This window comes from Argiope bruennichi, chromosome X1, assembly GCF_947563725.1.
Source record: "Argiope bruennichi chromosome X1, qqArgBrue1.1, whole genome shotgun sequence".
In the NCBI taxonomy this organism is placed as follows: Eukaryota; Metazoa; Arthropoda; class Arachnida; order Araneae; family Araneidae; genus Argiope; species Argiope bruennichi.
In genome coordinates this window covers 9,490,709-9,507,903 of record NC_079162.1, presented here as the reverse complement: position 1 = coordinate 9,507,903, position 17,195 = coordinate 9,490,709, and the positions used below count along the sequence as shown (strand labels likewise).

At 27.8% G+C, this 17,195-nt stretch overlaps 1 protein-coding gene across 2 annotated transcripts in view; it reads left to right on the top strand.

Annotated features, from left to right (window-relative positions):
* LOC129958974 (glutamate receptor 1-like) overlaps window positions 1-17,195 on the top strand; it is a 210,457-nt gene that overhangs the window by 139,864 nt on the left and 53,398 nt on the right. For both annotated transcript variants that reach the window (XM_056071734.1, XM_056071735.1), the window contains exon 10: window positions 11,891-12,246. In XM_056071734.1, the coding sequence (XP_055927709.1) occupies window positions 11,891-12,246 (356 nt within the window). The remainder of the gene's footprint in view (window positions 1-11,890; window positions 12,247-17,195) is intronic.

Genomic DNA, 17,195 nt, shown 5'->3' with positions numbered 1-17,195 from the left:
AATATTATGAATATTATTTTAAATTTTTGTTCTATTACAATAACAATTAGCTCACAGTAATTATTGATCCTGACTTGCATATTACGCCACTTTGAGAGTATATGTTTTTTTTTTCCCTTTGAGAGTACCGATTTCATACTCTGCAATTACGAATTACCACTTTGCGACTCACTTTTGATTTATTCGTAAATAATTATTTTTTAGAAAAGAATCATTTTTATTCAGTTTTACAGTGAAAGCATCACATTTTTTTCAGGATTGTTGTCATTTATTTCAGATATAGATTTTATTTGCAAATAAGTAATTTTATTTATAACTCGAACTTGGACGATTTTCCTCGTCAAAAACATTCCCGCTGTACTTCGCTCATATTTCCGTTATGCTTTTTATAGATAACAATTCGAATGTTGGAACCTTTCCTGAAAATGTCGAATTATTAACACTAAAATTAATGAGCACCCCTATCATTCCAGTTTTGTTTGTTTCTGAGACTTAATATATTCTATACGTGCGTGTGTTTCCTGAAAATCTTCCGCTCAAAAAATTCTCTTACATCTCCTATAAAATAATATTCTAGTCATGCTACTCATTTCGCACAAGGACTCAGAAACATAGGTCATTGGTGCATGACATGACTTTGTATCATTTTTTTCTCACCTGAGTACCCTCGGTCAAGGATATACGAAATGTCGTATTTTACAAGCAAGCAAGCATTTATTTATAATTTATTTAACTCAGGGAATTAGCTTTTTTTGTGAGTTGCTTCTGAGTGCAATACACTTATTATGCATGTATCAATAATGCATCATCATTTCCAAAGCATTAAATGCTAACTATAGAGATTTTTCTCTAGAAAGACTACAGATTACAGGTGAGTGGTGTATTATTCATTTAGAGTAATCTTTAATACGTGAAGAGGACAGGTAGATCAAGGTAAATGGGCTCTTCAAATAAATGAAGTTTCATGTCATTACTTTTTTCATTCTGTAATGTACATTCACAACTAAATTTCTTCTATTAGGCGTTCAAAAATAGGAATTTCACATACCGTCAAAGGATAAGTTACAGTTTCAATCTCATTAATCAGCGTAGAGGATTATTATATTTAACCCACGCATTTATTGTATTACAATAAAGGAGCTCAAAATGGTTTCAGAATTTATATTTGGACTAATGTTACTTCGTATTTATTCATTTCTAAGCGGGAAAATTTAGAGAAGAGGCCTGTGGAAGATTTATCAACCCTATCAATTTTAACCACTTAACTGTTGTATATTCTTTGCTATCTAATAAGATGGCATCTATTTTGGGAATATTTTCTTATTTTGTTTCAAATAGAAATCCATTGAATACTTGACTTATCTATGTATTCGAAGTCATTTTAATATTGAATTATAATCGTTATGAATGGTTTATTTTTTGCTTACAATTAACAAAATTCGATAAATCTATGCACGTATGGCACTTGGGCAAAATAATTAAGCAGTTAATAAAATTTCTTAGAATAATCCTTCTAAATTAGGAAAGGATTTATGAATATGAAAAAAAAAGGTGTGACATATTTGTTGCTGTATTTTGAAAGAAAATAAAGCGAAGAAAAAAAATATTTAATTATGTTAAAGAGATTACGCATCTGATTAATCAGATTTCTCTAACAATTGAATGATGTTTTAGGATATGTCTTAAAATATACATATATAAGATTTATTCAAAAGTAACGATTCTTAATTTCAAAGCATCTTTAAAAAGGCCACAACAAAATCATTTTTCAAACCAAATATGTAGCATATATCGTGAAAGTGGTGTGACATATATCGAAAATATTTTGTTGGAAAGCTAAGCATGAAGCCGTAAAGCTCCCCAGGATGAAAATTTTATTTCCTTATTTTCATTAAGAATAAGGCCGATTTTTTCATGTTTGATGATGAAATGACAATATTAGGATCTGTAATAATAGTTTTAATTTCTTGAAGTTAAAAATAAAACATATCACGAGTAAGGCGATACTGTTGAGACGCAAAACGTCTAACGATTTAATCACGAATTTAATGAAAGGAAAAGCAATTGGCTTCGGTTAATATTATTATAAGACATCTCGTATAATTTTCCCCCAGGTTTTTCTTTCAGGCGTAAATATAATAAAATGAAATAAAATATTGCTGTTTATTCGTGAAATCAATATTTTATATATGAAATCTGATGAAGTTAAATATAAATGATTCAAAGTCTAAGCAACTAGGTAAATTCTCCTGTTTAGATTATGAAATATGGTAGCATTATTTTGCAATTCAGTAGTTAATTCACGTAAAAGATTAAGACAACATTCTTTAGATTATTTCAAAAAAATCTTATCCTCTGTTAACAAACAGTTGTAAGAAGAAACTGGAGAATGTGATTAATTAAAAATAACTGTAATAACTAAAAAGATAATATCATTCACCCGTTATTTTTTACAACTTAGTTGAGTTTTCATTTAAAATAGCCCCAATAAACGTCTTTCTCTTTAAGTGAAAAGTAATGAATTTAAGATTGCAGATGTCATTCGGAAAAATTTATTTCTGGAAAAAATTAATATCGATTAAAATAATAATTTTAGAAATTAGTTTCAATTCTTTGAATTCGAAATTTTCAAATTCGAAATTTTATTTTCAAATTTGAAAATTTTGCATAAAATGTGAAATAAATCTTGCGCATTACTTCATTCGTTTGCATAATATCCTCGTTAAATTATTATTTTCTAAGAAAAATATTTAGAATGAAAATATTTTGTACTGTAAAATTGTATCCGATTATGATTTTGGAAGGATAATAGCTGTAATGGCGGACATTTTAACATATTATTCAAGGGTTCAATAACTTCATTTTGAATCCATGAACAGAAAAACATTACTCTTTTTAATTTTAAGCTGTTCCTCGAATCTCAGAGAGTTTTTTTCAGTTCAAATAATTGTAGTAAAAATATATAGTTATAGAAAAATATTGTCATATGAAAGTTATATATTATATAATAATTAGAATTAAACTTTTACTAGCTGTAATGAGTTTAATTTTGTTTTATGAAACGACTACCCTTCTATTTACTGCTTCTTACGAATAGTAATAATGAAAAATATCAGATCAATTACTAAGTGACAATACACCAAAATAAATATGAATTTGTGTTAAGAAAACAAAATTCAATGTAAAATTTATTATCTGCCTAAAATACATCGCCTGTACGGAATTCCATTAAATATATAACAATGCATTATTCTTTGAAGATTGAAAAGTAGAAACTAATGAAAGTAAAACAAATAAAAATTAGTTTTTATAAATTGTTTTTATTCTCACTGTTTTTAAGCTGTGTGAGCAGCTAGTTGTAACTCATGATTAAGTTTCCAAATTTGCAGCTATTTATTTAAAGCAATAATTCAAGTTAGAATTAGTAACTCCAAAATGTGAAGCTTCTAAATTTAATATATTCGTCTATTTGGAAACAAATATAGAAAAAAAAATCCAGCAAAGAAAAACTATAAATTGCTGTGATAAACTAAGTAATGCCATTGAGAGACAGCATATTTCATAGGAATGACTCGAGAACCTGCTAAAATACAATGCAAGAACCTGTGTTAGTTCTTTAAAAATTGATTTAAAAATATTCTTTGTCTTAGTTTAATTCTAATTTTGCTTCAGAAACACATGTGTCTTGAAAGCAGTAATTTGCTGATCACTGATACGCATAAAAATTAGCCAGGTGTTCTATAAGTTTCTTTTTCAGAACATTAGGGATGACTTTTAGCTTTTCAGGGGCGGTGATTGCAAAAGAGGTCACCAATGCTTTTCTAATGAATAGATGGCGACACGAGCAATTTTATGTTGTTTTTTGGTATTAATTTTATGTTAAAAATGTATTGATTTTTGCCTGAAATGTAGGAATTTTTTTGAGTTAGTAAGAATTGAAATTTTATCAAAATCAGTCACCCGCTTTCTTACACTATCCATGAGGTTTTGAATCATCATTCTTTTGAAGCTTCAAATTAAGAACGAACCAAAGCGATTGATTTCTGGCTTTTCTCATTTGGGGACACTGCCCGTCTAGAGCATCTGTTTCTCCATTCACTTATCTTCTGTTTTGCCGCCTCTTCTCTCCGTGGGAAAGCTATAACTTGATATTTTTTCAGACAAGGGTGCGATGCTGATTTTGTGTTCCGGAGGGGGGGGGGAGGTATATACTGTCTTCGGAGTCAAACCACCTATACTTAAAGCCAGAAAGCATTTCACATTTCAGGTTTGCCTTTTGTTCAAGACGGTGTCTTATTTTTTACGCTCATATACTCACTTAATTTTTTAAGAATTTCTCCTGTAAATATCTATGTTTATATAGCCTTAATTTTGTATTAATTTTTTTTCGTAATTAATATTATTATATTCTGCATTTGAAAATTGTGAAAAAAAATGCTGTAAAGATATCTCAGTGCAGACGAAGATCTGATAGTTCTTAATGAGCTTCCGTCAGATGATGATTCAATAGCTTCTTCTGAGAGCTCTTCAAATGAATCGTTACCTCTAGCAGATTTGGGAGAAGCCGGTGATGTTCTTCCTTGTGCAAAACATGCAATGGGATATTGTGTGTTAGACAAAAAGACTCTCCTATATGCTTCGAAAGATTTTTTTTTTATTTGATATTTATCAATTTAAATTTAATGGTGAACATATATTTTTAGCATTTTAGTTAGATAATTCTTATTCTTAATTGATATTTTGTATTAAATTGCAATGGTTTCTATTTTTTATTTTATATATATATATATATATATATATATATATATATATATATATATATATAACCAATCTTAAGTACGAAAAAGTTTGAAAACGAAACTAAAATGAAAACGAAACAAAAACAGTTTCGAAATCGCAACTAAAATTTATAACCTATTTAAACTAAAACCAAAAAGAACTTCATAGTATTTAGAGAGCGCAATTGCAGCTACTTCTAAAACACAGATGAATTGATACAAAAGTATTAGAATCAAGTTAATAGGAAAAACAAAAAATCAAATAAAAATTAAACCAAAAAAATTATAAAAAATATAAAAAAGAATCCGGCCTGAAGACTTTTTCAAGGGTCACCCTCAGGCAGGGATTCAAAGAAAGGGATTTTTTCTGTGAGGAAATACAGACATTGTCTAATAATGATTCCTCGTGACCCGAAAATCCCCTGAAATTATGCTCAAGAGATATACCATTTTAACAGAAAGGAAATATAAAACAACAAATTAGAAGAAATTAACCACAACAAAGTAAAAAAACCATAACAAAAATAACAATAAAAACAAAAAATAGCACTAAAATTAAAAATTAAAAACGAAAAGGCCAGTACATACCATCAACAGTCAAAGAAACTTTAAACTATCGATTGTGATTCCCTGTTTTTAAAAAACTAGCGGTAAATTATGTAAACAGATGCGAAGAAAGTTCTATTTTTATTTAAGCCAAAGGATTAATCCCAAACCATACCTTGTTTAATTAAAAAATTGACATTACAGTAATTTCTAGGAAATTCATTTTTAATTAAATTTTTAAGGAGGTTGTTTGATGCTTCAATATAAGAATTTTTATTATTGCAAACCCTTTTCATCCTGTTAACTTGTGAGAAAATTAGATTTTTGAAAATTTTAGAGTTTAGATTGGAATGGTAGTTACATAGTTTTGTTATTTTAAAGTTGAAATCATCCCTTTTATCGTATATACCAACTATTGTTTTATCATTAGCAATTTCGATTTTTAAATCCAGAAAGATAGCCTCAAGTTGATTTTTATTTGTATCTTTTAGAATTAAATCTTTTGGATAGCAATTAGTAATAATATTAGTATTGTCGAAGTTAATCAAAAGTAGGTCATCAATATATCTCCACCCGTTTATTAAATTATATTTAATTATTTTTTTCTCATAGTAATGCAGGAAAATATTAGCTAAAGCACTTGAGAAAGCTGTTCCCATTGGAATGCCCTTGACTTGTTTATAAGAATTAATACCATTAAACACGTAATTTTCAGTAATATTAAAATTACATAACTGAAGCCAGTTATTTTTAGGAATGATATTTTCATTTAAATATTCGTCATATATAAAAGTGCAGACCTTTATTAATTTTTCATGAGGTAGATTAGTGTATAAATTTTCGAAATCAAAAGTATTAAGTTTATTAATGTTGTTATCTTTAAGAAAATCCAATACTTCTTTGTTACTAGAAATAATAAAGTTGTCTTCATTTTTTATTTTGTCCAGGATAATTTTTAAGTATTTAAAGAAATGTTTACCCGTATAGTAATTATAACTGCCAGTGCTACAGGTTACGAATCTGAATTTTAATGGATTTTTATGAAATTTAACTGTTGGGAATAAATAAGGATAGTTAAGAGAGCAAGTCTTAGTTTTGGTTTTTTTTTTGCGAAAGCTAGCATTCTTTTATCTAATTCCTTTTTCCCGGTGTTCTTTAACATATAAGTTGCATTAGAGTTATATTCATTAATTAAAAGTTCTTTATAATAATATTTACAAATTAAACAGAAATTATTTGCTGATTTATCTATTACTGTAATAACAAATTTTTCTGTTAAATTTTTTATTTCGTTTTTTAATGTTTTACTAAAATAAATCCCACGTTCTTTAGATCTGTCAAAATTAGTATTCATTTTTAGTTTAATTTCCTTTAAAATTCTCACTTTCCATTTCCCGAAACCTTCCTTAGGCCAATGGTATTTTCTAGATAATTTGGCAATAAAAACATCCAAATCATTACCAATAGAAATCAAAATTTTGTTATGTTTTATTTTTTCTCTTAATCTAAATTTTGTTCCTCTTCCCATCAAATCTCTTAAAGAGTTGGATTCAATAATTTTTAAATTACCTGTAATAATATGACGTTTATCAATATCTATAAAATCTTTATATTTTTCTTTGTTACAGTAACAATCTGTTTTATTTATTTTATCTAAATTTTTGCTATAGTAATTATAATTACAAATTTTTTTCTTTAAAGTTGAAGTGTAACTAAACGCTATTGATACATTTGTTTTATCTGCAAGAGGAAAAAATATATTATTATTATGTATAATTTTGGGTAATTTTAGATATTCTAAGTAAATGTCCAATAATTCAATCACACAGTATTCTTTGAAAACATTATTTTTATTATTAAAAAGTAAATCGTTTTTTTCAATGTTAAGTTTACATTTAATAAGATCTAGAATAATACATTTAGTGTACGAATTTTTAAACTCTATTTCCCCGAATTTATTATTTAAAAACCATTTCATTTTATTATTTCTAAGACCAAAAATGTGTAGGTAAAGGGAAAGGAGGCAATTTTCAAATTATATTTGAGGAATTTCAAAATTACTCTAATCTGGAACACAATAGTGAAAACATTCACAAAATTAGGAAATACATTTTTGGTCTTAAATGGAATGGTCTTGGAAATAATAAAATGAAATGGTTTTTAAATAATAAATTCGGGGAATTAGAGTTTAAAAATTCGTACACTAAATGTATTATTCTAGATCTTATTAAATGTAAACTTAACATTGGAAAAAACGATTTGCTTTTTAATAATAAAAATAATGTTTTCAAAGAATACTGTGTGATTAAATTCTTGGATAGTTACTTCGAATATCTAAAATTACCCAAAATTATACATAATAATAATATATTTTTTCCTCTTGCAGATAAAACAACTGTATCAATAGCGTTTAGTTACACTTCAACTTTAAAGAAAAAAATTTGTAATTATAATTACTATAGCAAAAATTTAGATAAAATAAATAAAACAGATTGTTACTGTAACAAAGAAAAATATAAAGATTTTATAGATATTGATAAAGGTCATATTATTACAGGTAATTTAAAAATTATTGAATCCAACTCTTTAAGAGATTTGATGGGAAGAGGAACAAAATTTAGATTAAGAGAAAAAATAAAACATAACAAAATTTGGATTTCTATTGGTAATGATTTGGATGTTTTTATTGCCAAATTATCTAGAAAATACCATTGGCCTGCGGAAGGTTTCGGGGAATGGAAAGTGAGAATTTTAAAGGAAATTAAACTAAAAATGAATACTGATTTTGACAGATCTAAAGAACGTGGGATTTATTTTAGTAAAACATTAAAAAACGAAATAAAAAATTTAAAAGAAAAATTTGTTATTACAGTAATAGATAAATCAGCAAATAATTTCTGTTTAATTTGTAAATATTATTATAAAGAACTTTTAATTAATGAATATAACTCTAATGCAACTTATATGTTAAAGAACACCGGGAGAAAGGAATTAGATAAAAGAATGCTAGCTTTCGCAAAAAAAACCAAAACTAAGACTTGCTCTCTTAACTATCCTTATTTATTCCCAACAGTTAAATTTCATAAAAATCCATTAAAATTCAGATTCGTAACCTTTAGCACTGGCAGTTATAATTACTATACGGGTAAACATTTCTTTAAATACTTAAAAATTATCCTGGACAAAATAAAAAATGAAGACAACTTTATTATTTCTAATAACAAAGAAGTATTGGATTTTCTTAAAGATAACATCATTAATAAACTTAATACTTTTGATTTCGAAAATTTATACACTAATCTACCTCATGAAAAATTAATAAAGGTCTGCACTTTTATATATGACGAATATTTAAATGAAAATATCATTCCTAAAAATAACTGGCTTCAGTTATGTAATTTTAATATTACTGAAAATTACGTGTTTAATGGTATTAATTCTTATAAACAAGTCAAGGGCATTCCAATGGGAACAGCTTTCTCAAGTGCTTTAGCTAATATTTTCCTGCATTACTATGAGAAAAAAATAATTAAATATAATTTAATAAACGGGTGGAGATATATTGATGACCTACTTTTGATTAACTTCGACAATGCTAATATTATTACTTATTGCTATCCAAAAGATTTAATTCTAAAAGATACAAATAAAAATCAACTTGAGGCTATCTTTCTGGATTTAAAAATCGAAATTGCTAATGATAAAACAACAGTTGGTATATACGATAAAAGGGATGATTTCAACTTTAAAATAACAAAACTATGTAACTACCATTCCAATCTAAACTCTAAAATTTTCAAAAATCTAATTTTCTCACAAGTTAACAGGATGAAAAGGGTTTGCAATAATAAAAATTCTTATATTGAAGCATCAAACAACCTCCTTAAAAATTTAATTAAAAATGAATTTCCTAGAAATTACTGTAATGTCAATTTTTTAATTAAACAAGGTATGGTTTGGGATTAATCCTTTGGCTTAAATAAAAATAAAACTTTCCTTGCATATTGGATCACTCAATAGATGGCGCTGGGAGCCTACATCTGTTTACATAATTTACCGCTAGTTTTTTTAAAAACAGAGAATCACAATCGATAGTTTAAAGTTTCCTTGACTGTTGATGGTATGTACTGGCCTTTTCGTTTTTAATTTTTAATTTTAGTGCTATTTTTTGTTTTTATTGTTATTTTTGTTATGGTTTTTTTACTTTGTTGTGGTTAATTTCTTCTAATTTGTTGTTTTATATTTCCTTTCTGTTAAAATGGTATATCTCTTGAGCATAATTTCAGGGGATTTTCGGGTCATGAGGAATCATTATTAGACAATGTCTGTATTTCCTCACAGAAAAAATCCCTTTCTTTGAATCCCTGTCTGAATGTGACCCTTGAAAAAGTTTTCAGGCCGGATTCTTTTTTATATTTTTTATAATTTTTTTGGTTTAATTTTTATTTGATTTTTTGTTTTTCCTATTAACTTGATTCTAATACTTATATATATATATATATAATTTAGAAATTTCGTAATAAATATATCATAAATTGTATTTTTAATATTTTAAATGTTTTAAATTGCCTAAAACATAAATAAAAATGCTTATTAACCTAAAATATTCATAATTACTGCTATTGTCATAAGAAATATGCACAATTTTTGGAAATATTTTCTTACACAGAGATTTCTCTAGATGGGCTGTATCCCCAAATGAGGTCACTACCCCCTGTGGAAGGAAAAATATTAAAAAAAAAAAAAATTGATTGCAAAATCTATGTCTACACAACCTATTAATCATATTGATTAGTTTTTTGAATATTTCAAAAATTTTAATGACCCACTCTTGAAGGGGTTAAGTGTTTGTGTTTATATAAAATATCAGGCTTATCTATTGGAGTCGGTTTCCGTCCGTCAACAGTTGTTTTTTTAATATGTTTCATTGATGACCCTATCTCATTTCAAACATTTTTCTACACTGTTCAATATGGGAAGCCGAGGTAAACATTTGAGGTATTTTATGCTTCATTGCCTTACAGAAAATAAAAAGTGCAAAGGTGACTGCAGACGAGATTTGTACCTTTTACGGGCTGATGCTACAACTATTACGACCATCCGCAATTGGTTTAAGCGATGTTGAGATGGCAATTTTAACTAGAAAGATTAAGACCCCACAACGGCAGCCGAGTAACAACGAATTCGGAAACCATCAGCTCTGCCAAATTCTGAAATCAGCTTGATAAGCTAAAAGCAGGCATAAAAAACATTTCAAAAACAGCCAAAATTGGGTTACCGACCAGGGAACTATTTTTCACCAAAATGACAAATGTTGTATAGGCTATAAAAGAAAAGTTGATACAATTTCATCGGGACGCTCTGCTGCATTCGCCGTACTCTCCGGTTCTTTCTACATTCGGTTATTACTTGTTCTTGCCATTAAAACATTCTCTCCATGATAAAAGGTTTCAATCCGTTAGCGAAATGGAAACGCACCACGTGAAATATTTTGTAAGCTTTGGAAAGACGGTATAATGAGGCTTCCTGATAGATGGAAGAAGATTATTGATAAGAAAGGTTCATATTTACCGTAAGGAATCAAACAACAAAAATCGTATATTCATTTTGCATTAAAAAAAAAAGGAATGAAACTTGTGGATACCTTTATACAACTTTTGGGTAATCACAGTGATGCATTTGTGGGATCGAAAGGGTTTCTTAATTCCGTGTTAAGAGAATATAACATTTCATGAGTTGCAGATAATTTAAATGTAAAATATAAATTAAGAGAAGCACAAATAAAGTGCTTTGTTAATGCATGTATTATTCGAAAATCAATTTATTATTTCTGTATTGTTTTAAAAACAACACAAAAATCTAATTTCAAGAAATATACAATACATATAAAAATGTATTGATATTAAGTTTCAGGCAACAGTGTATCGTCATCAATAACATACAAGTGTAAAAAAGGTTTACAGTTAAAGCCTGTTAGAAAGTAAGTTATATCACTGACTCTCCGGCCCGGACGAAGGCACACGGATAACAAATATTGAATGACCGGACCGCCGTTGAGTCCTAAGGATGGATCTCGCTATCACCGGCCACGGTACAACCCTTCCCTAAGGAAGTACGTCCTGTCATCGATGGAAGGAGCCAGACTCCCCACCTTTTCGTATGCTCTCCAGGGTGGCGAGATCCAATTACTATGCCGGAAGCATCTCATCCTTATTTTGAGGTGTCCTCCCCGGGGGTGGCGACCTGTTAGAAAGTAAATGAAAAATCGATTACAAAATTCCATCATAAAACAAGGTGAACAAACGTGAGTCAAAATACACTATACAACAGTTTTTTTTTTAATCTCAAAAGTTCTAACAAAAATAATTTTTAGCCTTGGATTATTTATCTCAATATTCTATTTATAGTTCTGTCGTAATTTTTGGAGGCGGGATAAGTTGATCTCTTTCGTCACAAAGTGATAAATAAATGAATCTACCAATAGGTTACCACGCCCTTATGTAGCAGGTATAAAATTAAGACATTTATGTCTGCCCTCGCCTGAAGCAATCTTATTTTATTTACAGGAAGCCGATATTGCCATAGCCCCGTTGACCATCACCTCAGCGAGGGAAAGGGTTATTGACTTCACGAAACCATTCATGTCTCTGGGGATCAGTATCATGATAAAGAAGCCCATGAAGAAGAAACCGGGAGTCTTTTCCTTTATGAACCCTCTTTCCGAGGAAATCTGGATGTGCATCATATTTGCTTATGTTGGCGTTTCGGTCGTACTTTTTTTAGTCAGTCGCTTTTCTCTTCAAGAATGGAAATATGTGGAGCAGTTCATGGGACAGAATACTTCAAATGATTTTTCTCTCTACAACAGTTTGTGGTTTTCACTCGGGGCCTTCATGCAACAAGGTTGTGATATTTGTCCCAGGTGAGTTTAAGATATATCAATGTGCTTTTGAAACATTTTTTTTTCTGTTAAGACTATGAGGTAAGAAATTGAAACGTGATTTAAATATAGCCACATAAGTTTAATGAAATCACTTTGCTTTGTTATTGCATTAAAAAATACTTTTATTAAAAATATCTACTTTGTTGTCATTAAATAATGTTTTAAATATCACGGGATAATGAAATCAACTTTTAAGTTTCTGTTAAAGTGGCACCATGTACAGATTCAAAATTTAACTTAATTTATCGGTTAACTGATAATTTTATGAAAATATTGAAATAACATATTGCCATCAATGATAGACAAAATGTACAAAATTCGAATACACATAGAATGGCAAAAAGGAGAGGGAAAAATTGATTCCAAAATTTTGGTATTAAAAAGATGAAACAAATCAAGTTATATGAAATTGTGTAGTAAAAAACATCATTTTTTACTCTTCAATTATATAATAAAACAATCCATATAATTATTTCCCTAATTCAAAGTAAGGGGAAACAATTACATATTATTTCCATACATTAATAAATATAAAAATAAGAGAATCAAACTTTCAGTAATACTAGACATAAAGCTAATTAATGCTTAGCCGTTAATTCGTCGTAGAAATACAGCAAAAGTTTTGTATTGATTATTTCTTTTAGAAAGGGCTTTTTTTCTAACTTTATCTTTACCTTAGGAACTTAACTTTTACTTTTCCCTATCGAACTTTATAGGGGTGATTCTTTCTTAATTTTCCATTTAATACATTCGATTTATCGTTACTCATGTTTTGGATATTGTTATGACACTAATTTTCATTCGATTTACTCTCTTTGAATGCAAATGCTAAGAGTATCGTAATTGAGAAATAGAAAATAATCAAAAGTAAGATAATAACTTTTTTTACACAATCTACTAACATATATATAAATTTTACGAAAAGAAAACATTATAGACATCGTTCCTTTTTAGAATTAAGATAAATTGGGAATTAGATAACGAACAGAAAGGAAGATTCTGCTTGAATAAGTGGATGAGAAGAATTATGCTTTGGCGGGAATTCTTCGAATTAGTAACTAATTTCTTATAAAATGATTTTTCAGGAAAGGAAAGTAGAAAATATAAGCTAATAAACAATTTATTATTTCTTTCCTGATTAAATAATCTCTTATTGAAATAATTCGATGTAAAATAAGGAAACCTAGGTAATAATTAGAAAGATTTAATAAATATATAAATGTTTTAATTTTCACACATTTAATTTTAAAAATAAATTCGTATATATTTTCTCTCTCCTTCTCTCTCTCTCTTTCTCTCTCTCTCTCTCTCTCTATATATATATATATATATATAGAAAGAGAGAGAGATGTATATATCTATCTTAAACACCTGAAAATAATATATGTCTAAGAACCAAAAAATTCATGCAAAGTTTTTTAATTCTTACAATACTTACTTCTTTTTGTAATTTTACTTGTTTCGTATTTCCATATATAGATGTTTCACTGATTCTCAAATGTGCTAGAGTACTGGAAACATTTTCACTTCTTCACTCCCGATGACGATGTAATATTGTAATAACTCTAGAATTTAATAGATTAATTTTAATTACATTTCGTTTAGGGGGCACATCAGAAAGTAACTTTGAAAAAAAGAACTGAAAACAGAGTTCGATGGCATTTACAATAAGTAATTATGATGTATACTAAAAAGAAGGAAAAAATTTAGAAATTATAAACACGGTTTTATTTTTTTTAATCAAAAATAACGAGGTAAAAAATGAAGATTTAAAAGCATAAGCCTCTGAAAATAATTCTTTAAAAATTAAAGATATATTACATAAATGATTAAAATTCCTATTAGCTTAAAGCTTTTCTTTGTTAACCATCTCATTGTTTTATTATTTTATTTTGACCTCCAAAGATTTGATAAAAAAGCTTCTACATATTAGTAAATTATTGAAGCGTGTTTCTAAGAAGTTTTTAATTTTGTTATTTTTATTAATACTTTTAGAGTACTTAAAAATTTATAGAAATTTTATTTTGAATAATGTCTTGAAATAATACGCACTTTTAAGATCGTTTAAATATTGATATGAATAAAAAAATGAAAAAAATATTTTTCAATAATTATTATTTTTTCCCTTAATATTAAATCATTGTTAAGAAAGCGTAAAATATTTGCATTAAATCATATGAAAAGAATGTCAAACATAAAGAAAATTATCGATTATCCGAAAATATACGTTTTCTGTGAAGCTATCTTTTATAATAAACTATTTTTTCGCTTACATAATAAGGTTTTGTGAACAGAGAATGTTTTAAATACACAATTCACTGAAAAGTAAATCATAGCCATTTTTGTTTGTCATTTTTAGCGTTGTATTTGAAATATTTTTTACAAGAAATCAATTTCGTTTCAGAAAGAAAACATCTTATTTTCGTTTTTCTAATCGATTTAAAGGGAGTTTCTTTCTTTATTCCTTGTACGTTTTTATTTTTGTTTTCTCAAGTTTCCCTATCATCGGGATACTGAATTCCCTTATTAGCCTTAAGATACCTAATCCTATCCTATCATAAGTTTTCTTCAAAACCAAAACTTTGCTTCGTTTAATTTAGTTTAAGAGATAATATATTCAATTCAAGAGATTCAATAGTTTAATGCTTAAAAAATCAAATAAATATTCTTGTAAGAGTATTTTTTTTTTCAAAATTGCACTTTATTCCCAAGTTTCCATAGCACTTACAAAGTTCCTAAATACATAAGTAACATAAAGTTACTAAAATACTAAATAAGTAACTAAGTTACATAAATAAGTCCCAAAATTAGTCTTCATTATTTAGTCAAATGAATTTACTTGAAATATTTCAACGTTCTTTAAGTAGTTTACTTCACATAAGTATAAGAGATCTGTTGACATGAAATAGTCATTTATAAATTTATTTAGTGTGGCATGGATAGAAGTGCTGTATTTAAAAAATAAAATTTTATGGTAGAGATTTCTGTTTAACCACGATTAAACTTTTATTAATGTAAAGTTTGGTATTTAATCAGTGTTTGAGATACATTCAACAACTTAGTTATTTTTAAAGACCGTGTTTGAAATTGAAAGTAATTTTTGCACAATAATGAATGGAAATTTAATACATTACACTAAATAGTACACTAATTTTCTGGAACATGACAATAATTATTTCTTACTAATTCTGGAGAACTGAAGACAGAAATATTAAAAATTGGTAATTGTTTCAGTAGCAGACGATACGGTGGTAGTCGGTTAACTCAATTTTCTAGAAATATTTTGAAAAATGAAATATTGAAATATGTAATTTATATAGCTCACATTCTATAATTCGTAAATTATGTAGCGACTTTTATGATGAAAAGTATATTAAAATAAATGCCTCAAACTTTGAATACGTATATTTAAAGGTGAAGATATATGTTATATTTATATTAAATATTTTGAAAAGTAAGAATTGGATGCATAGTTTTCTAAGAAATTAGCTATTAAAAAGTTTAAAGCGACTTTCGAGTAAAATTTTTCGCAAAAATCAACCTACAGGAGACAATACAAGTCTGATTGTTGATACTTTTCTCTACCTTTTAAAAGGAAAAATGGATGGCTGTGAGTTGTCAACGGCTTTTTTGTGCTAGAAAAAGCTGATGAATAGTAGTGCATTAATTCTATTCTTAATGCAAAAAATAACATTTGAAGTCTTCCTTTTGTGAAAAAGTCATATTTCAGATGCCAAATTGGTGATCAGGATTAGCGAAATCTATGTCATTTTGGACAAGAAAATTTCCTGCGAAGTCAAACGAAAAATCAAGCCATTCCTATGATCACTAACATTAGTAGAATCCATCCACTTCTTGTGGAAAAATTGGATAGAACAGTATACGAATTTATTATCTATTATACAAGCTATTACTCGTGGTGTCCCATTCCAGAAAATACAGATGATGTTCTCATAGATTCAGAAAATGCTTAAGAATCAATTTCATGCGATTCTCAATTGATTTATATGCTCAGTTTGCTCTCATGTGATTGATTTCATGCATTATGCACGAGTCTATCATCATTATATTCATCACAGTACAGTTAATGATTAATATAGGGATGATGCTATACTTATACCGAAAATTTTATCTCATGAAAAATTTCATAACCTTATTCAAGATATATAGAGTGATAATGTGTTGAATACTAAAAGTCACTTGCATCGAAATAGAGAAAAGAAGTTATTTCAGAAAGCTGTATGACTATTTTCTTTTCGTGGTCATCATCAGCAATTTTTGCATTATTTTATAAAAGAGCAAACCGTTGTCTGTATTCAATGATTTAACCACTTGCGGTGAAAAGACGTGCTACACTCGTCGAAATCGTCAACGACGCGCTACACATGTCAACAGACAACTGTCACAGAAATATAAAGACTTGTCAGAGCACATCGAAATGGTCGAAATTTAATTCATTCAGAATATATGTCTCTTTTCCAATTCATATAAGGTATTGAATACTTCGTGATACCTCGCTGAGGGTTCCAATTAACTACATCTGTGGATTTTTGCACCCGAAAATTGTCTGTGATAACTCTCGAAATAGAATAGGATCTTTAACAATAGTCATTATTCTTAGATTCCTCCAAAATGTTAGTTAACTGTATCAAAGTTTATAAAAATGTATGTGAAATATGAATAACGTATCTTCTATTTCTGAAAAAGTGATAGGCTTCTAAATAATGAGAGAATAATTCGAATCGTTAAGAAATCCAAGTATTAATTTGGATCTCTTAGTAGTATTTTTAAAGTTATTATTCTTAAAATTTTTTACTTAATTCTAAAATGCAGGAGTTTCCTAATAGTACATAAAATTCAACAATACATAGTTTAATCATAAATTCTCCTTTACGTCAAGAGAAAAGGAAGACAATTCAAATGATTAG